Here is a 22893-nt window from a genome sequence, read left to right on the forward strand (position 1 = left end):
CTATTTGCCTCCAGAGAGCAAAGAGAACTTCTCTGCCCTGCAATCTAAGTTCTGTATCAGGCATTGCTGGGGCCCCAGCAGGTTTGGGTGCAGGCTACAGGTGCCTGGGGAGCACTGTGTGCTGACTGCACAGAGGTAGGTGGCTGAGTCACTGGGCTGCGAGTCTCTGATGAGCAGGGAAACATATCGGCTGGCCATATTGAGATGTACTGTAAACCTTTCTTCTTCTTTGTCACCATTGGAGTATATGGACACCAGCAACTCAGGGCCTTTCCCAGAATATTGTCTGTACCACGTGAAGTACTGAGAAGCAGTGTTGCTATAAGTGCAGTTGAGAGAGGCCGTGGCTCCCTCAGAAACACTGAGGGATTCGGGAGTCTGCTCCACCTCCTTCTGTTGGCTCCTCACACCTGTGCAAAAGACAATATTCAGACAAAGAAGGTTGGTTGGGTAGTGGATGCTTCCTCCCCAGAATTTAAATCATCTTTTCACAGGCCTCCCACTCTCCCTTAGTTAGAGAAAAAAAAATCATGATTTTACCCACAGGCCTAGAACAGACAATAACTCCAAATTGTATACTTTATGTTCCTCTGATGATGCCCAATACTCACAGCTTAACTGAAGCCACAGGATTGCTAGCAAAACTCTGAAGGATTTCATCATTTTCTCCACTGGTTCAATGAGCATTCAAATTTTAATCTCTTAAAGAAATGAGCATAGCTCGGATGTTTCTAATTCTTCTTCTTTAAGAAGCATAAAAAGAATGTGTTGTACTTATTAGAAGAAAAATGCTTTTTTTATCACCTCAGCTATACCACTAAGCCACTCCCCTCATCCCTCTCTCTGTGTTCCTCTGTATCTGTCTGTCTGTCTGTCTCTTTCTCTCTCTCTCTCTCTCACACACACACACACACACACACACATATGCACACACACACAGACACACTAACTCACATATACACAGACAGGAGCACATGACAGCATTCCAAAGAGTCCCTGAGAAGACACTGCCATCTTGTGGACTCATGATAATGATCAAAGAAATATTCAGAATGCAGACTTTTGTTATATGAACTGTTACAAGTCAAAATCTGACACTTTATTTAAATTCAGAATATATAAGAAACTCAAACAACTCAACAGCAAAAAACCAAAAAATTCCATTAAAAAGTGGCAAAAGATCTTGCCCACTGTTACCACTTCTATTCAACATAGTACTGAAAGTCCTAGTCAGAGCAATAAGCCAAGAGAAAGAAATAAACGGTATTCAAATCAGGTTAAAGGAGGTCACGCTATCCATGTTTGCTAACAATATAATCTTGTATCTAAAAAACTCCAAAGACTCCTAGAATTGATGAATAAAAGCAGCAAAGTCTCAGGTTACAAAATCAATATACACAAATCTGTAGCATTTCTGTATACTAATAATAGTCAAGCTAAGAGTCAAATCAAGGACTCAATACCATTTATAATGGCTACAAAGAAAATAAAATACCTAGGAATATACTTAATCAAGGAGGTAAAACATCTCTACAAGGAAAACTACAAAACACTTATGAAAGAATCATAGATGAAACAAAAAAAAAAAAGGAAAAACATCTCACACTCATGGATTGGTAGAATCAACATCGCTAAAATGTCTGCACTGCCCAAAGTTATTTACAGATACAATGCAATTCCGATCAAAATATCAATTTCATATTTCACATGCCTAGAAAAAATAATCCTAAGCTTCATTTGTAAACAGAAAAGAGCCTGAATAGCCAAAGCAATCTTAAGCAAAAAGAACAAATCTGGTGGTATCACATTACCTGACTTTAAATTATACTACAAGGCTATAGTAACCAAAACAGTATAACAGTATAACAAAATTAGAGACATAGACTAATAGAACAGAACAGAGAAACCAGAAATAAAACCTGCCTACACCCAACTGTTTATTGACAAAGAAGACAACAATATACACTGGAGAAAGGAAGCCCTGTTCAATAAATGTTGTTGGAAAAATTGGATAGCCAATTGCAGAGGAATGAAACAGGACCCCTATCTCTCGACATAAACAAAAATTCAAGAAAGGTAAAGGACTTAAATGTCAGGCATAAAACCATTAAAATTCTAGAAGAAAACATAGGAAAAACTCTTCTAGACCTAGGCCTAGGGCAAGAATTTATGACTAAGACCTCAAAGCCTAATACTGGAAGAGCAAAAATAAATAAATGCAGCTTAAATAAATTAAAAAATTTCTGCAAAGCAAAGGAAATAATGAACAGAGTAAATAGACAATCTACAGAATGGGAGAAAATATTCTCAAACTATACATACAACAAAGTACTAATGTCCAAAATCTAAAAAGAACTCAAGCAAATTAGCAAGAAAAAAACAAACAGATCAATTAAAAGTTGGCAAAAGACCTGAACAGAAATTTTTCAAAAGAAGATAGACAAATGGCCAACAAACTTATGAAAAAATGCTCAATGTTACTAATCATCAGAGAAATACAAAGTAAAACCAAAATAACATACAACCTTACCCCTGTCAAACGGTCATCATTTAAATGTCAAAAAACAATAAATACTAGTGTAGATGCAGAGCAAAAGGAGCACTTATATACTCTTTGTGGAACTGCAAACTAGTACAACCTCTATGAAAAAACTGTATGAAGAATCCTCAAAGAAATAAAAGTAGAACTACCATTTGATCCAGCAATCCCACCACTTAGTATATACCCAAAGTAAAAGAAGTCGTTTTATCAAAAAGACCTGCACTCAAATGTTTATCGCAACAAAATTCACAGTTGCAAAGATGTGGAATCAATCTAAGTGCCCATAAATTCATGAATGGATAAAGAAAATATGGTATATATAAATACCATGGAGTACTACTCAGATATAAAAAGGACTGAAACAATGTCTTTCAGAGCAACTTGGATGCAACTGGAGACTATCAGCCTAAGTGAAGTATCTCAAGAATAGAAAAACAAACACCACATGTACTTACTAATAAGTGGGAGCTGAATGATGAGTACACACGGGCACAAAGAGATGTTAAGGACATTAGAAACCAAGAAGTGGGGAGGGATAAAATGTACCTACCAGTTACGATTAACACTATGCTAGTGATGGGCACACTAAAAGCTCCGACTTCAGTATCATACAATGAATCCATTTAATAAAAACATTCTTACTCCCTAAATATTTTGAAATTTAAAAAAAAGAAAAAACAAAGAATAGAAAGAATCATAATTATTTCCTTATTATTAGATACTTTCACTATTTGTGAAGTGGCATAGTGTTTTTTGAATGTGGACCTAAACTACTTGTAAATGTATATTGCAAACTGCAGGGCAACCACTAAAACAAGTTAAGAAAAAATATAACTGATATGCTAATATAGCAGAGAAAATGGAGTCATGTAAAATGCTCACTTAAGATCACAAAAAGCAGAAAATTTTTGAAGAAAAAATATGGAAAAAACAGTGGGAACAAATAGAAAACTGTAACAAATACTGTAGATATTAATCCAGCTGTATCAATAATCACTTTGAACATCAAGGCACCAAATAAAAGGCAATTATTGCCAGAGCAGATCCAAAGAAAAAGACTCAACTATGTGTTGTCTACAAGAAACTCACTTTAAATATAAAGTTACATATAGATAAAAGTGAATGGATAGAGAAAAATACATCATGCTGACTTTTATCAAAAGAAAGCAGGAGTACCTATATTAATTTCAGACAGAGAAGACTTAGAGCAAAGAATGTTATTAGAAATAAAGAGGTGCATTTCATAATGATAAAGGCATCAGGGGAAAGCTTCATGACATTGGATTTGGCAATAATTTCTTCTACGTGATACCAAAAGCATAGGATGCAAAAGAAAAATTGGACCACATCAAAGTTTAAAACTTCTGTGCATCAAAGGACACACAATCAATCAACAGAGTGAAAAGACAACCCAGGGAGTGGGGAAAAAATTGTAAATCATATATCTGATAAAAAGTCAATATCCAGAATATATAAAGAACTCTTACAACTCAACAACAAAAAACAGACAGCCAACTGAAAAATGGATAAAGGAGTTGTATAGGTATTTTCCAAAGGATATTCAATTGGCTGGTAAGCACAGGAAAAGAGGCTTGTCATCACTAATTATTTGGGTAATACGAATAAAAGCCATAATGATATACCACTTTATACTCATTAAGATGACTATTATCAAAAACAAAAATAGAAAAGCGTTGAAGAGGATGCGGAGAATTTGGAACCTTTGCGCACTGTTGGTGAGAATGTAAAATAGTGCAGCAGCCACTGTGGACAACAGTTTGGCCCTTATTCAAAAAATTAAAAATAGAAATACCCTATAATTCATTCAATAATTCCACTTCTGAGCATATACCCCCCAAATCAAAATAACTTGGGTATATACCCATAATATTAAGATATTTGCATACCCATGGTCACAGCAGCTTATTCAGAACAGCTAAAAGGGAGAAGCAGCCCAAACGTCCATTGAAAGTTAAATAGATAAACAAAATGTAGTATATAAATACAATGGAATATTATTCAGCCTTAAAAAGGAAGGAAATTCTGACAACGTGACACAACATGGATAAACTTTGAGAATATTATGCTAAATCAAATAAGCCAGTCACAAAAACATAAATACTATATGATCCCACTTATATACCTAGAGTAGTCAAATTCATAAAGACAGAAAGTAGAACGGTGGTTTCCGAGGCGTGAGGGTGGTGGAGAATGAAGAATTCTTGTTTAGTGGGTTCATAGTTTCGAGTTTGCAAATGAAAAGAGTTCTAAAGGTGGATGATAAGTGACAGTTGCACAACTATGTGAATATGCTTAATACCACTGAATGGTACACTTATTAATGGTTAAGATGGTGAATTTTATGTTATGTGTATTTATCCACAGCTAAAATAATTTTAAGAGATTTTAAACATGTTTTCCTTTAAGATTTCTACTGTACCTCTACTTTACACATGCAAATATAGGAGGAAGTTACAATAGATCACTTATCAACCAACAATTACCATTCAAATTTTAAGGCAGTAGAAACTAGGGCTGGAGATACAAGGAAGAAATTGAAGAGAATGAGGATTTTGGATTGTGGAACATTGAGCATAACAGGTCTGGGGGTGTGCAAAAAGATCCACATGATGGCATTAAAGGCTCTTGGAGAACTGATGAAGTGAAGGACAAAAGCAGAGAAAAGAGAGAATTCATTCTCTGAGTCTTCACGATGTCCCTCTAAGAGCCAGTAATTATCGATCATTTTATGTATAAGTCTGGTATGGGGCAGGTAAATTGACAGTATAGAAATTGAGCTCTTCCATGCTAGAGATTGTAATAAGTTATTAAATGGAATGGGTCCTGGGAATTTAACCATGTCAATGCAATCTTTTTTACATTACTAACTAAAAAAAAATGGGTGCTCTTTACACATTTTATAAGATTAAGAAAGCAAAAGAAGTCAGAAGGAGACAAATTAGGACTGTAAGGTGAATATCTAATGATTTCCCATCAAAACTCTCAGAAAATTGCCCTTGTTTGATGAGAGGAACGAGCAGGAGCATTGTTGTGGTGGAGAAGGACCCTCTGGCAAACATTTCCCTCTTAGCGTTCTTCTCCTAAAGCATTGACTAACTTTCTCAAAATACTCTCATAATAAGCAAATGTTATCATTCTATGGTCCTCCAGAAAGTCAATGACAAAATGGCTAAAGCATCCCAAGAAACAGTTGCCATGACCTTTGTCACTGACTGATCTGCTTTGACTTTGACTGGACCACTTCCACCTCCTGGTAGCCACTGCTTTAATTGTGCAGTGTCTTCAGAATCATACTGGTAAAGCCAAGCTTCATGTGCTGTAACAATTCTTTGAAGAAATGCTTCAGGATCATGATTCTACTCATTTAAAATTTCCGTTGAAAGCTCTCCTCTTGCCTGCAGCTGATCTGGGTGCAACAGTTTTGGCATCTATCAAACAGAAAGTTTGTTCAACTTTAATCTTTCAGCCAGAATTGTTTAAGATAAACCAGATGAAATGTCTGTGGTGTTGCCTATTGTTTCTTTGTTTATGCCGTTAATCATGGGTCCTCTTCAACGAACAAGATGAATGTTTTCCTCACAGACCGATGTTCATGACCTGCCACTGCAGGCTACATCTTCAACATCGTCTCATCCCTTCTTAAAATGAATTATCTATTTAAAAACTAGTGATTTCTTTGAGAAATTATCCCACAAAACTTTTCCATAAAGCATCAATGATTTCACAATTCTTCCATTCAAGCTTCGCCATAAATTCAATGTTTGTTCTTGCTTCAATTTTGACAGAATTCATGTTGCTCTAACAGGGGCTCTTTTCAAACTGATGCCCGTATCCTTCTTAGTGCCTCAAACTAGATCCTGTTCAGGCATGTTATAACAAATAGTATGAGTTTATTTTGATGCCAAAAAATTGAAATCCAGGAAGAGTTTTTCATAATATGCATTTACATGAACTTTTTAAGGACCCCTCATATTTATTGAATAAATTTATCTCAAAATCTAAAAACTCACACAGACTTTTAATAACATTTTTCAATCATATGTTTCTGAATTTCTGTAGCAATTCTTCCATCTCAATTTAATAGCCAAAAGGCAAATTGCTTATTGTAGTTGTTCTTTCTCTTTAATCTTCAGTCAAAAATTTGGTATGTGCCACTTCAAACCAGAGATTCAGTGACTGGAAAGTTTTGATGAATGATAATTCTGTAAATGGTCTATGAATTTAGACAAGTATTTTCTTTGAGTGTTTTCCCTCCAACCTTACACCTGTGCTGCCACAGGCCTACCCACTTACTGTCTGTGATGGTGATTTCTTGCCTTGGTCCCTACAGCAGGTGGATGTCACAAATAGAACCTTGGGGTTTTTGTACACCTCCCTCCAACAGTCTTGTTACTGTGGGCTCACTCAGGGCACAGAAATAGATCGCTGAGTCCCCCACTTGTGAAGCTGAGATGACAAGCTTGATGCTTTTGCTGGCCTTCTGGAAATTCAATGAATAGCGACCTTCTGTTGCGTTTTGCTGGTTATAGGAGTCCTGACGAATAAGGAGAATCATCTCCCCACTGCTGGGCTGCTTGTACCAGAATAGAGTGTAACTAGTCACACTCGTACTGGTGTCATATGTGCAGTCCAGAGTCACAGCCTCCTTCTCCTGCACCGACATTGCTGGTTGGGACTGGGTTACCTTCTGGGCAATACCAGCTCCTAAAGGAAAAAAGATAGAATTTGGAAGGTTTAGGGATAAGTGGTGTGGGGCAAAGAAATTCTATTTTTACAACCTGTTATTTCTCTTTCCCAACATCCCCATAAGACACTCCCTGTACCCCTAGTCCTTAGATCACAGAGGAAGCATATTCCCACTGAGCCATCCCTACCTAGCCACATTGAAGCTGTGACCACCTTCAGCAGGCTGCAGAGCAACATGTTTGGTTTTTCCTCTAGGGGGAAAATATCTTGTTCTCCTTCAATTCCAGGACTGCACTGTGAGGTGAGCCTGACAGGGTGAGAGAAGAATTACTGGGCTATGTGCTGCTGCTGCTGCTGCGCTAGAACAGGAAACAGAGGTTTCCTGGTGTAGCGAGTTGGTGTGTGTCATGTCAAACTTCTCTAACTACTGGCCAAGGATCTTACCCAATGCAAAGTTCCTTTTGGATTAACCAACACTTAATGTGATAACAATTAAATCTGAAAATAAACATAGGTGTATTGAAAAGAGAATTGATAACTCAACCAAATACTATATTCAGTCATTATATCTGTGATGGAACTGGGAGATTAGCACTTATTTTAAAATATTACATGTACATACAACTATTATGTACTCATAACAACTAAAAATTTTTAAATTAAGATAAGCAAACAATAACATTTTTAAAATACAAATGTAATGGATTATGGAGACAACAACATAAGATGCAGTAATCATGTATCCTCACATCTGTGTATGCTGTTGTTTCTACTAAGCTAGAAATTTATCACAATATAATAAAAAAGCAAAGCTGCTTGGCCTAATCTCTTCAGACCTTTCAACTTCCTTATTGATATAACAACATTCCTCCTCACTTCCAATGTCTGTTCAGTGCCTATCTTGGGGCAAAACAGCAGAAAAAACTAATCTCTCCTTGCTGAATAGTTTACAATGAAGCCCTCAGACATTGAGTGCTATCATAAAGGTCCCCTTCACTTCTCTATTTAGCTTTGACAACCAAACTGTGTTCAAAAAGGCCAGATTAGACACCAGAGTGTGGTCATTTTATTACCTGTTAAGATTTGAAGCTTAAATGTGTCTGAATTTGAGCTGTGTACTGGCTCTGCACACTCTGGCTAAAGAATTTTTGTTTCTATCTTTTGGAAAAATTGCCACCTAAATAAGATACAGCAGTCAAACCAATATCAATTACACTCTCTCTCTCTTTTAACCTAGAAATACACCAATAGAATATAAATCATGACTCCCACTCACTCCATTTTCAGTCCTGGAGAAAATGAGCCACCCAAGAGTCAACTTGCTTCTACTGGACAGGAGCTAGTGGTATAGAAACACAAATAATAAAAGCCAGTTGAGTTGCTGGGCCACGATACTGACCATTGTTGTTTAGCTGTTTTAACCCTAATTTAATCCAATGAGTTTCCCTATAAGAACAAGCCACTTAGCTAATAACTAACAACCATAACTCAGCTAAGAGGGATCATTCTCACTATACCAACTGCCAATTATATCCATCTGTAGGAAGAATATGAGGGATCTTCAAATTAACCTACCCTTGACCAGGGGTGGGAGAATTAGGGAATTAACCTCTTTATGCAGCCTCTTTATTTCTATTGATTTATCTACAACACTAGAAGACATAACTTTAAAAAGAAACTTGTACTAATGTTTAATTCAGTCAAAATATGAAAGTGAGGCAAGGATATTACAGCAAGCTATCTAAAAAATTAGCCATTAGTCCAAATGCTTTCTGCAGTCCACTAACAAGAATTAAGTAAGGTAGCTGAAAAATATGTATGAAAAACTTTCCCATATACCCCCAAAAGAAACATAAAGGTAGCAATAGAAATTAAATGTCTGGGAATAAATTTAACTATCTTGAAACAATGAAACTTTATAGAGAAAGAAAGGCATAGATTAACCGCAAGAAACGTAACATTCTTGAATAATCGTATAATTAAATATAATTTTAAGGAGTTTTATTCTTCACAAATCAATTTATGAACTTAATCAGAAAGTCTAAATTAAAATTTTGAATATACTATAGCAGAATTCACTTTTTGCATCTTTTATTAGCAAAGATCTACTGATTATTAACTACGGGAAAAAGCTTGTGCAAGTTCTGCAGATCCAGCAGTGATTAAAACTCACAACTTTCCCTTCTTAATTCTATCAGAGAGTAAATATGAACAAATACTAATTAGATTTTGAAAAGAAGAATAGATTGGTGAGTCCAATCTGAAACTCACATTCTCAAATCATTTCCTATCCTAACTTCCCTCAAACACACAAACATTATATATCCTATCTAGACTCTAAAGAAAAACCCAAATTACATTTTCTCAACAAGAAACAGCAGGTAGAAAGGGCTGTCAAATTTTACAACCCGTATAGAGAGTGAGAAAATAAAAAACACTGTGACTTATGGAAATCTTTCATGGAGCTGTTAAAAAGAATTTGTTTGAGAAGACTTGATGAAATGAGAAGTGCTCAATTCAAGACACAATATTAAGTGAAAAATCATGATCATATTTTAATAAGAATTTATGAAGATATTAATCAAACATTAGCAGAAATGTATCTGGGCACAGAATTATCAATTTCTTATTTTCCATATTTGACCTGTAATGTTTTATAATCAGAAAACAATAACGAAAGCAATTTTTGAAAGGTAAGAGTTATAAAGTCCATCTCTAATAGGGATTGTGGTAATGATACTCAGGGGTTCTTTATAGGAGAGGAGTCTGAATAGCAAAGGTAAAGTCATCTTTAAAGCCTGGAATACCAAATAAAACTTCACTAAATCTCTCCAAGAATCCATTACATGGCATTTCTGGATTGCTAAACACAGGGAGGGTGGCACAGCCAGAGAGGGCATGGAAGTTTTGCACCCCTTCCCCCATACCTTGCCCTATGCATCTCTTTATCTGATTGTTAATTTTACACTGTGTAAATTGAAGGTCTGTGCAAAAAGAAAGGGAGTGTGGCTTCAGCTCCAGTCTCAGGTTTGGGTATAGGTTACAGGTGCCTGGGAAGCAATGTGTACTCTCCGCACAGAAGTAGACAGCTGAGTCTCCAGCTTGGGTGCCCGCAATGTGCAGGGAGAGATGTTTGGCCGTCTTATTCAATAAAACGGTGAATCTTTGTTCTTGCTTGTTGTCCATATTTGAACGAATGTCTATGATGAATTGAGGACCTTTTCCAAGCTCTTGCTTATACCAAGGGAAGTAGTTCGAGGCGCTGTTTGAATAAGTACAGTTGATAACAGAGGTGTCTCCTTCCTGGACATTCAGGGTAGGAGGATGCAGCCCCACATTCTCTCCTCCACTTACACCTATTCACAAAGAAAAAGAGAAAGGAGAAGGGTTATTGGGTTATTATTCCCTAGAATTTTCTTTTTCTATAGTAACTAGAGGAAGGCTGAGTAAAGCAAGTTTTCTCCTGGACATCTAAAAACATCCACTAATGTACTCTTTTTCCCAAAATCCCTCAACTCACAATTCAGCTGCAGCCACAAGAGCATAAATGAAACTTGAATGGATGTCATCATTATTCTTCCTAATTAGGATCAGTCATGGACCTGCAATCTCCTGCCATAAGAGCTACTTGTTTTATCTGGTAGTCCCTTCTTTTCTCTGGCAATCATAGTGGTTTCTCACAGTGTCTACCCAGCCAATAAGAAAAAGGTTCTGCTTCTGTCATAAGACTATTCATTCAGAATCCACTAAAAGGAACCCTCTGCACATTCTGCTTCAGCAGATGAGCACTACCATCTTGTGGTCACATCCCCAACTACCGAACTTGCTGGGCGAATGTTCTTCTCTTACCGTATGAGGGACACAGATACATAAAAGCAGCAACAGGTGAAACAAATTAGGTTGTAAATCAGAGATTAAATGCACAATAAGAATGTAGAGATCAAGATTTATATTTATACATGCTTCTAAGTCATTATTAATAAATTGGAAAGAGGTAGATGCTGTTGGCATTTATTCAATGATGGATCAATTATACATGATTGAAATCAGGAAAGCACAATGATTCAAAGAAAAAACTTAATATCTTCCTTTTCAGCCAAATCTGTCATCATGATTTGTCTGTTGTAGAGAAAAACTCTTTCTTGAAGGAACATGTAAGCAAAGCTCAGAGTAAAAGAGAGAAGACTACTCTATTTCAAGTGCCTCTGATTTCAGGTTCTCCTCCAAGCCTGGTCTTGTCCATGGCCTTGCTATTCCCAGAGAATTGGCAGTACCAACAATCAATACGTGGAATCTTTCTTCAGTAACCATGACTGTAATAAAAAGTAAGGAATTAAATCACAGTAATGAAGATGCAGGGGGATAAGTTCCATGAGTTGTTAATACTCCAAACATAAAAAAGTGTGAGCTATAGATTGTTGGTTTGCAATGAGAAACCTGACATGCTTTAAGAAATCTCTTCCTATTGCTGTATGGCTTGCATTCTGCTAAATGCTGAAAGAGAGAGGAGAAATTCTCAGAAATCTTGGGATGCAGATTTAAAAAATGTAACTACATGCAAGCTTATCATTGAGGTGCCTGTATCTTTTGAAATCAAAATGGATAATATCAATATGGCATGTCCTTCAATACAATGACTGACGTATGTTTAGTGGAACTATCCTCCAAAGGATGAGCCAACCCTCCTGTCATGGATTCTTGCTGCTTTGGCCATTGCTGGCTTAGATTTTACACTATAATTTTTCTCCCAAACTCCACTACAATGTTCTTCTAAAAGATATTGATAAAGTCATTCAGTCCTGTCGATTTTCAGGATTATGTCCCTCTTCTAAAAACCCTTTCTCATCTACTTTAATTTCATGATATTTTCTGATTACCTACGAAAGACTAACTATTACGGAAGCCTAAATATTACCTGTGTCTCCTAGGGGAATAGTACAAATATGAAACTGACCCTAAAGATCTGATCATGAGAAATGGTCCCTAGGAAACCAAGACAACTTCCTTTCCAGAAGTGAAGCTCCCCTTCTGTGACTTGTACTCACTAGTCCTCTAGAGTTACAAAGAATAAATCTAATCTCTTATTCACATCTCACACCCTTAAAGATCTAAATACAGCTATGATGAAGAATCTCAACTCAATATATAAATATATATGTATGCATAAAATATATGTTTTTACATATATAAGGTTTTTCATTCTAATCATCTTCTCTTCTGTCACCTATTCCCCATTCAATAGAATACCCTAATCCTTCACCTGACCAATTTCTTTCTTTCTAAAGATAGACACCTGAGGTCAATATTTGGCCTTTTGAGTTATGCTGTCCAGAACTAAACGTAATGGTCTGAATATGACCACTCACATGGAGCACAGTGTTCCATATATTAACTATAGCTCTGGTATACCCATCCCCTGGACAGAATTCTAAGCACATAATTATTTCATTGAATATTGCCTGACCATTGTCAAAGTGTTGGCCCAAAAAAGCTTTTTCAGCAACTTCATGGACTGTCAGCTAATAAGGACAATGTTCTCCTTAGCTTCCCAATTTCAACCATCCTTATTTGACAATGTATGAGTGATGGTCATTATGTTCATATCCTTCCTTCAAGGCATATCAACTTCGCGTAATGAATATACCTTGCTATTTTTAGGAAAGTCCTTAAAAATACATCTGGTTTTTGGGATGGCACCATCACTTTCGGCTCATTCCAGGAGAAGCCAGTGATGGAATGATTTGCTGGTAGAATAACAATGGCTCAGTCTGAGTCTCCTTTCCTGCCTCAAAGGGCAAACATTTACAAAAATTGGAACTCTCCATTCTCATTGTCGAATTGATTGGACCAAGGCTTTCCCAGTCCCAAACTGCAGAGATCAAAGTGGCTGGGCTTCCACTAGACAGTTTCTCTTTGTTCAGCAATATGGTCCTGGGGGAATGAGGCAGAAAAAAAAGAATGCTAAGGAGGAAGTGAGGAACTCTAGTTCCTTTCTACTCTCAGCTCATTTACTATCTATTTGTTTCCTACTGGCATCTTGGATATAGTTTCCCTATTTGTAAAATGATTCTGCACTAAAGGATTTCTAAAGGCTTTTAAAGTTCTAAAATCCTTTGCAATTTAACAGAGCATATATTTAGTGAGGGCTGGTTGTGTGCAGCATGGAGTGATAGGAGAATGGGGAGAAATTATCTTGCCTTATGGAACTCCAAAAACATTTTCACGCCCACCTGCAATTTAGTGGGTCTGAGGTTACCCCTAACCAATCCTTGGGCTCTTTAAAAGTGGAGATCGGATCCTCAGGATGAGTTCTTGTCTGGGTTTTCATTCCTCCTATACTATCAGTGATAGATTATGGATTGAGAGGAGCCTAAATCCATAGTAAAATGGGATAAAATGGGACTTTTCTCACTAAGTGTAAAAACCATCACAGGCAGTGATATGTGAATAGACTTCATGACTGAGCCATGGGTAAGCAGGATGCTCCTTTCTGGAGATCTATTTCTTATATTTATATGTATAATATATCATATCTTTCTTGAAGAAAATACACACACACACACCTCAGCAACTTGGAAAACCTGGAAGAAGTGGGTGAGTTTGCTAATATGTAAAGCAAAAGGCACTTTCTCAAACATCTTGATTGCTTTCTGGCTCAAGCTCCCTTCCTGCAAAGTCAGTTTAGGGGTTCAAGATTCCCAGCCAGAGCTAGCTATATACTTTGTGGGACCCAGTGCAAAATAAAATGTTGGGATTCCTTGTTCAAAAGCAAAGAGAGGCAGGAGGATTGCTTGAGCTCAGGAGTTTGAGACCAGCCTGAGCAAGAGTGAGACCCCGTTTCTACCAAAAATAGAAAGAAATTAGCCAAACAACTAAAAATGGAAAAAATAAATAAATAAACCCTATTGTGTTTTACAAGTAATAAAATATTTTTTAAAGAAACCTTTATATTTTATTACCTAATGGCACTTTTTCCCACCTCAGCCTCCCAGAGTGCTAGGATTACAGGCTTGAGCCACCATACCAAGCCACACAATGGGGTTTATAATGGTACCTGAGAAACAACATAAATTTACAACTTGCTAAAAAAGTGGTGTCATAATTTTATGTAATATAACAATAATACTTTATTAATGCGGTATCTTAATTAATCATAAGATTTTTCTGCCTTACTTTTCTGCAAAATAATTTATTAGGTTACCGAAATTTAGCAACTTCATTTTCAAGCGCTACAGTTGAAAGTGATGTCAGGTTCTCCCAGTAAATGCAAGATCTTAAACAGATTTCTCATCATTTCTAACTTTGAGAAGGATAGTTAACTGATGCAACCGATACCAGAGCTCTTAAGAGTATTATATATACTGTAACAATGTTAACATTATCATCTGATGAATTAATTGAAATGTAAATTTTAGTAAATCAATGTTTCATGTTCCCTGTGAAACAATTTTTCTAAAATGACTTAATTCTTCAAGTAAAACAGTTTCATATAAATATGAATTTCACTTTAAATGTAAATTTATATAACATTTTAGTGTTACTTCTGAAATTTTCTGTAACTTATGGAAGTTGTATAAGAAAATGAAAGTGGCTTCATAATACAGAGTTCACAATGCTTGTTTATGCATACTATCACTGCATCTCCAATTGTAAGAAAAATTAATTAGAACATTATCCTCTATATTAATAACTGGTTCATTCAAAACTTCACATGAAAATAGTGTTCTTTTCTGTCAAGCAACTATCTTTACACTTAATTTCTATTTCTAAACCTGCAGATATTCACCTTGTAATAATAGATCAATTTTTAAGACCTGAGTTCTAACTCCCCAATATGTTTTATTGCACCATTCAAGTTTATGATTTTATTCTGTAATAATTTACTGACAAAATTTACTCCCAACCCCGTTGATTATCTGCAGAGCACCAGATAGCCCAGAGTGTGCCTGTGCTCTTGGAGTGGCCTGACCAACTCTCAGCCCACAGGCTGCCCACAGAGCCCATGAACCTGAGCCCACGTGTGTTCCTGTCCTGTGCATCTCCTCTGCTCACGCACATGCTCCGTCTTCTTATCAAATTCACTTACAAAATGTAAGTTCAAAGATGAAATTATTAAGAATTTCAAGGCAGCAATAAGGGAGCATTAAACCAAGCACCAGACCCTTTGTGAGAGTGGGCCTGTGGGACTGCACAGGTCACATGCCCAGGAAGCTGGCCCTGCTCCCAGCTTCACTGAAATTGACTGGCTTGTCTTCATCTTGCTTCTCAGGGTCCCACCTCTTCCTAGTTCATGCCCTCACATTAACATAAAATATCTTGCCAGACTGATATCTACAATTGTTGTAACTGATCCACATGCCGGTTTAAACTTTGGGTTTGGTTATGAAGTCTTGGTCTGTGGCCACAGCAGACAATAGTCTCTTTTAGGCTAGTCTTGAAAGCTTTCAGCTCCCCTTCCCAGACCTTAAATAATGTTACAAAATCATGAGCAATAGATCGTTAAAATGCAAGGAAGACAAGTGGATTTTAATTTAATGAAATGAAAATGAGCCCTCCTTTAAAACATGCTATTTAGAAATGAACAAAATGAATATTTTTGTCAGTAATGTATGTGAACACATTGTACAACTTTATTAACAGAAATAATTTCCATTTTGTGATTCTGAAAAGTCTTCTATACTGGGTAGCTCGGAGTACGTGCTCTGATGTCAGACTTCCTGAGAGGGAATCCCAGCCCAGCTTCTCTAGTTTAATAATTAAGAGAGCTCAGGCAAGAACTTATGCTCTATAATTCTCAGTTTATTCATGTGCAAAGTGTGGAGAAAGTACCCATTTATAAAATATTGTCAGTACCTAGAAAATATATGTAATAAGCTAGGGAGACTGCCTGACACTCAGTGACATGATATATTTTTTAATTATATTTGTTATGGGTTCCAGGAGAGAAAAATATGAAGGTAAGCATTTAAAAAAATACACATGCTCTCTTCCATTTTCCTGCCAAGTTGAACCATCTACAATTAACTGTAACACTGAGTCATCCCTTTTCTATTTGTCGACCAGCATGTATTTTTTCAAGCTTTTTTCATCTCAGTAATTTATATACTCTCTAACAAGGGCTATCTTTTAATAGTACACTGGGACTTGACATCTTTATCAGTTGCTCCAATAGTTCCATTGCAAAGCTTTTTCCTACAAAGGAATTTCTGGGAGAAAAAGGTACAAAAAAAAACCGAGTGAAAATAACAATTCTGAAAATGTCAAATTTTAGGAGAGATAAAAGTGCTACAATGTGAATCAAAAAACCCAAAGCTGTGCAAATGGTATTGTGGGGGCAACGTCTCTCCCTCTCCCACTCCATGGAAGGGGTTGCACTGCAGGCCCAGTTGCACTTTGGGTTCAGGCTACAGACTGGCTGGCAGCACTGTGCTTCCTGCGCTGCACAGAGGTAAGTGCCTGAGTCTTCCAGCTGCGAGGCTGTGATGTGCAGGGTACTGTAGAGTTCCTTAGAATTCATTGTTGAATTTAACCTTCCGTTCTGCTTTGTTCCTGAAGCCATGAAAAATAGACTGATGAGGCCGCCCCCAGGATGCTGTCGGAACCACTGCATGCTGGTCACAGTAGTAGAGAAATTGCACCTCAGAGTAGAGCTGGTTCCCTCCTGGAGACTCAGGACTGAAGGGCTCTGCTGCACCAGCAGCCCTCTCACCCCTGCTTGGAAAGAGAAAAGCAAATGCATGCGATGTCATTAGGAAATCACTAATGCAGTGTCCAGTCTGTAAAAAATCCCAAGAAACATCCTTGAGGAAGTAGGACAGTCCCAGAATTTTGTGTCAGCTCCCCTTCCCCTGTGAGCTGTGGAACTCTCCCCAGTCCCCCATCTGGGATGGCCCCAACTCACAGCAAACCTGGAGCCACAGAAACCCCAGCAGAGCTCCCAGTCTCCTCTCCATGGCCCCTTCCTGGTTGCTGGGGAGCCTTCTCCCCTGCTCTGGAGGTTGTCACGTCTTGGTTGCAGACAAACTTGCACCCAAACTTGTAACAACAAATTTGTTCTTACTTCCACCAGACTAGATTGGTGTGATCACCAATCATACTCGAGCTCTGTCATTCATCTTAACAGGAAACCCCACCCACAGTGGCCCAGTGAGATTGACAGTCATCTTTCCAAACTTGTGGGTAAAAACAGTGCAGGGAGTAGGAGGCAGTATTTCCAATGTATAAAGACATAAATATTTTTTTTTCTTTTTGAGACAGAGTCTCACTCTGTTGCCTGGGCTAGAGTGCCGTGGCATCAGCTTAGCTCACAGCAACCTCAAACTCCTGGGCTCAAGCGATCCTTCTGCCTGAGCCTCCTGAGTAGCTGGGACTACAGGCATGCGCCACCATGCCCAGCTAATTTTTTTCTATATATATTTTTTAATTGTCCAGCTAATTTCTTTCTATTTTTAGTAGAGACTGGGGTCTCGCTCTTGCTCAGGCTGGTCTTGAACTCCTGACCTTGAGCGATCCTCCTACCTTGGCCTCTCAGAGTGCTAGGATTACAGGTGTGAGCCACCGCATCTGGCCAAAATTTATTTTTTCTTAAAACACTTTATGTAAGAGAAGTTTTGGGCATAGTTTGTAAGGAAAAGGGATGATACGTCTGAGAAGAATCTATGTCTCAATTGGGTTAAATAGAGCCTTTAAGAATCGTATGAGTGACCCATTTCCTAAATTACACATTATGACAGAAGATTTGAGAATTCAATTTTATGAAAATTCTAATAAAGGAAAAATATTTGATAGTATGCATTGTGTATTGAGAAGTAAATACAGTTTCTTATATCAGGAGATCACCGTCTGCAAAGGAAATGTTCTCAACTAGGAGTTTGGTTGGTTAGAAAAAAAATAGGCTACGTGTGTGGTGTTCACTGTGATATAATTTTTACCTGTTCCCCTTCTGTCCAGCCCTTTCTCCACACACCCTGCAGGCCACTCAAGCTGGTCAAATTAGATATTTGACCCCTTTTCTCTTTCTACTTTTGTTCTTTATTTTTTCTCTTCTCTTCTGTTTATTTTTGTTCCTTCTAATCTCAAAGATACATGAATAGATCAGATGCAGGGGTATTTGGAATAATTGCTAGGTGAATGAATTTCAGGAATTTTAGTCAGAAAAAATTAAAAAATTGAAAACAGGTAATGGAGATGTTTTCTGTTGAGCTTCCATGCTCACAAAGCCCAGTAAACTCCAGTTCCCTTACCCTCTGCTCAGAAAATCATCCTCACAGTGGATTTACACAGATATGGGCTCCAGCTTTCTGAGGTTTTATATAGAACATCAGAGCTGAAAACCTGAGATGAACTTTCCACAAACACCCCCACCCCTTGCCATCTGTGATTTCACTGACTCACAAGCTCTCTGGTCTCTTATAATTGTTCAGCCCCCTGACACCATCAGAAAAAGTCTTCCCTTCTAGTAAAGCCAAGAGTGCCCCCTAGTGGACTGACACCACCAACCAAGAGCACGTTGGACCAACTAACTCCACAGCAGTCTCACAACCCCAGCCCCATTCACTTTATGTTTTCTAATGAAGGAAATGCAGATGGTCAGAAAATAAAATCACCATCTAGACTGAAAGCGGGGATTAATAATGAACCAGTTACCACATTTAAAATGTCATTTCATGGAATGTAATATCTTAAAATAATTTGACAATTTTCATGTTGTGCTATTCATTCGATTTCTCTAATTTTACTCCTAAATAAATCCAAAAATAACTATAGATGTTTTACTATAAGTGAGTAATTTACTAGCTCTTAAGAATATATAAAAGGGGATTAGACACTAGTTTACTGTCTACTGGATATCTGTAATAAAATCAAAGAGTAGGACCCGAAGAGGAGGGGAAACTAAAAGCTGTGATCCCAGAGGCAGGAGAAATACTTACATATGGGACTGGTGAGCAAAACCTTATGAAGAAGGTGATCATTTTTTTTCTCAGCTTTTTCTAATGAGAAGAATAGAAAAGAATATGGATAAACCTCTATGATGGCTTTACAACTTTTTATAGGTTTTAATATTATGGAGATTTCATGAATATACGAATTATTAAAAGTAATAAAACATTATATATAGACTAAAATCCCCTTTGATTACCACTCTCAATTCTGGCCCTTTCAGCACTCACTCCCTTAATTCGTCCTCATCTCACCAATTTGGAGTTGATGCATTTAGGCATTTTACTATAGTTTTATATACATATATCAAATATTTAATATGTGAAACAACTGAAAATATACAGTTATTTCATTTCTTGTTTTAAAATGTACTACAAAATGACATGTCTTTTTGCAACTCACTTTATAAACTCAATAATAAATCTCATAGGTCTTATTATAACAACTCATATGGGGCCTACTGCTGCATTGCACCATATTCGGGATGTACTTCAGATTACACAGCCCTTCCCCTGTTGATGAGCACTTAAGGCATTGTTTTTCTAAACTGTGAAGAATAACACTGGAACAAACCTTTTAAAGCATCCCTCTTCACTCACATATGCCATGTTTCTCTAGCAGCAGAGACTAGGAGCAAGTGAAGGGACAATCCATGTGGCTAGTAGTGAAAAGCTCTCCAGGAAGCGAGGAGATCAGGGAGGGGCATTAGCCCTGAGTTAGAAGGGAGCCAATTCATGTTCCTATTATTGTGTTGGTTTTCTTTTTTATTACTTTTCTTAATGTCTATGGGAGTTGTAGTCTATCAGCTAATTTCAGAGTTGGTAAATATAGCTGATACATATAGCCAGTGTATAGGTTCTTCCAATCAGCCACAGAGGTGATTCTAAAAATTGTAAGTCAGGAGGAGAAAAAGTACGCCCAAGAAGGAGTGAAATACAGAAGGTAAAAATGTTATAGAATAACACTGGGAAAAGAAAAACAAAGAATAACATTGGGCATAAAAATGTGTGTGCATATATATAATTTAAGGGTAAGAACATAAATACACTTTACATTTTCTAAAACAGTAAAAAAGAAAAAAGAAAACTATGAATGCAAGAAAAGACATACTAAAAAAGGAAAGAAAAAATCAAGGGCATGCTGAGCAAAACCAAAATATTAAAAATGAAATCAAACATATCAGTAATTAAAACATATATAAAAGGAATTATCTGATTGAATCAAAAGAAAACCTCTTGCTACGTACTACTTGAGAAAACAAAAAACGATCCCTAAGAATGCTGACCATAGAGGATGGAATTCTTCATGCTGTCCCTGTGTGCAAGGACAGCAGCTCCCCACCCATCCACTAAACCCACCACACTCACCAAAAAGACATCTCAAAAGGATGATAATTCTGCTGATGGTGCAGTAAAGAAGAGAATACCAAGCTGGGTAAATTGGCCCCTGCAAAGGTGAGATCAAAGCAAGAGGAAACAAGAGACAGGTAAAAGAAATTAACATTGAGACAGAAAAGAGAATAGGGAAAGAAAGGAAAACTGGCAGAGATGAAATGTCAAGAAGAAATTAAGATTTAGGTGCAGAAAAGAATGAAACTAAACATGAGAAAATTCCTAACCCTCATGTAGTAAAGGAGAAAGAAACCAAGTCTGAATAACAGCTTTGAAATTTTTATCACTGCTCTCTCTACCTCATGTCTTTGGAGATTTGAAATATTTTATGAACTATCTGCCTTTGTAATTGCACATTTCTGGTTCCTCTAGAAACACACTTAAAATACAGCAGGAAAAAAAAAGATAAGGCAGGAAAATCTCACCATGAAAATTACATACGACCATTGTGTGAAATTACTAAAATGTTGCATCAAAGGAGGCTTCAATTGTCTTGTTTATGAATTTAACATGTTGAAGCCCAAACCCCCAGTACCTCGGAATGTGACTGTATGTGAAAACAGGGTCCTTAAAAAAGTAACTAAAGGCCGGGCGCGGTGGCTCGCACCTGTAATCCTAGCACTCTGGGAGGCCAAGGTGGGCGGATTGTTTGAGTTCAGGAGTTCGAAACCAGCCTGAGCAAGAGCGAGACCCCATCTCTACTAAAAATAGAAAGAAATTAATTGGACAACTAAAAATATATAGAAAAAATTAGCCGGGCATGGTGGCACATGCCTGTAGTCCCAGCTACTCGGGAGGCTGAGGCAGGAGGATTGCTTGAGCCCAGGAGTTTGAGGTTTCTGTGAGCTAGGCTGACGCCACGGCACTCTAGCCCAGGCAAAAGAGTGAGACTCTGTCTCAAAAAAAAAGTAACTAAAGCAAAATGAGGTCATATAGGTGGGCTCTATTTCAATGTGACTGGTGTTCTTACAAGACAGGGAAATTTGGACCCAGGCATGAGCACCCTCGGAGGAAAGACCATGTGAGGACACAGTGAGAAGGCAACCATCTGCAAGCCTTGGCAGAAACTAACCCCGCCAACACCTTGATCTTGGACTTCTAGCCTCCAAGACTGTGAGAAAATAAGTTCTGTTGTTTAAGCCAGCCAGTCTGTTATATTATGTTATGGCAGCCCTGGAAAATTAGTATAAGGTCAATTTTTAATATCCTATTTTATAAAACATATCACAAAAAGCAATTTGGAGTCATAAATATAGCTACAAAATATCCTCCACATTTTAATATTTAACCTTTTATACCCATGTTTTGGTGCATTTGTTTCCTAAATAAAAGTACTCCCTTGTCTTAGATATCCCCATAAGAATTGTGTATGGAGGTCTAATTATCCTAACAACTCTTTTTTTTTTGGCTTTTAAATTATTTATTGAAAAACTGAAAAATCTCCGGGTTATATACTTCAAATAAAACCAATTTTTAATGAAAACCAAACACATACAGATATTATTATTAATATATGTCTCCTAACAACTTTTTGATGTGCTAAAAAGATTGGAAATTTGTATTGGATGTGTTGTATATTTGATATTAAAAAATAGATGAGTAAAATTTTCTTCATAAGTTACCTAACAAGCTTTAAAATATTTTAATATTTACCATATATAGGAAAGTGACTTCAAATATTAAATAATTTCTCTGGAATAACTGCTGAGAATGGATTATAATTATATAACTTACAGAACTTCAGAACATGCAGGACAATTATCTAAAAATTATTCATAAAATCTGTACATCAGTTACCAAATAAGAATAACCACATCAAACTATTAGGATATGTAATTTGCATTAGATCTTTTTCAACACAGACCATAGGGACATAGAGTATGTGCTAGTTCAATTAAGCCTCAACTCTAAGGAGCGTCAGTTGACCTGGTCAAGATAGCAAACTTCAGGGTGCTCAGCTCCTGGAAGGCCACAGCAGAGGAAACTACAGTTCAGCTATCCACATCTTGACTAATAACCTAAAGCTTCGCTGAATAGTATAGGGAATATCAGACACAGGGTTTTTATTATCAACACTAGTGACGTGTTAAATAGCATAATGAATGTTAGAAATGGGTTTTAAATAAAAGTATTTAAGATACATGTTTCAACTAAAGTATTTTAGAAATACAGCCTACCCTTGCATGAACAGGATATAAAAATCTAGGACAGCCTACACTTTGTACCCTTAACAAGAGTATCAAAGATTTAATCCCTAAAAGATTCCATGTCCAGCCAGTGACATGCACAGCTAAATGGAAAAACAAATTGTGC

At 37.1% G+C, this 22893-nt stretch overlaps 2 protein-coding genes across 2 annotated transcripts in view; both read right to left on the reverse strand.

Annotated features, from left to right (window-relative positions):
- On the reverse strand, positions 1–7486 carry LOC105814166. The gene is made up of 3 exons (XM_012649077.1): positions 7438–7486; positions 6935–7267; positions 1–410 (listed from the first exon to the last, which is right to left on the reverse strand). The coding sequence occupies exons 1-3, from the start codon at positions 7484–7486 to the stop codon at positions 1–3; spliced, it is 792 nt and encodes a 263-aa protein (XP_012504531.1).
- Positions 7487–7576: 90 nt separating this feature from the next.
- The window catches only part of LOC105814167 (basal cell adhesion molecule-like), a 28690-nt gene continuing 13373 nt past the window's right edge, over positions 7577–22893 (reverse strand). Inside the window, exons 4-5 of the mRNA XM_012649078.1 lie at positions 10318–10605; positions 7577–7608 (exon numbers count right to left, since the gene is read on the reverse strand). Of these exons, the coding sequence (XP_012504532.1) occupies positions 7577–7608; positions 10318–10605 (320 nt within the window). The remainder of the gene's footprint in view (positions 7609–10317; positions 10606–22893) is intronic.

Source organism: Propithecus coquereli, unplaced genomic scaffold (assembly GCF_000956105.1).
Source record: "Propithecus coquereli isolate 6110/MARCELLA unplaced genomic scaffold, Pcoq_1.0 Scaffold3, whole genome shotgun sequence".
Classification (NCBI taxonomy): Eukaryota; Metazoa; Chordata; class Mammalia; order Primates; family Indriidae; genus Propithecus; species Propithecus coquereli.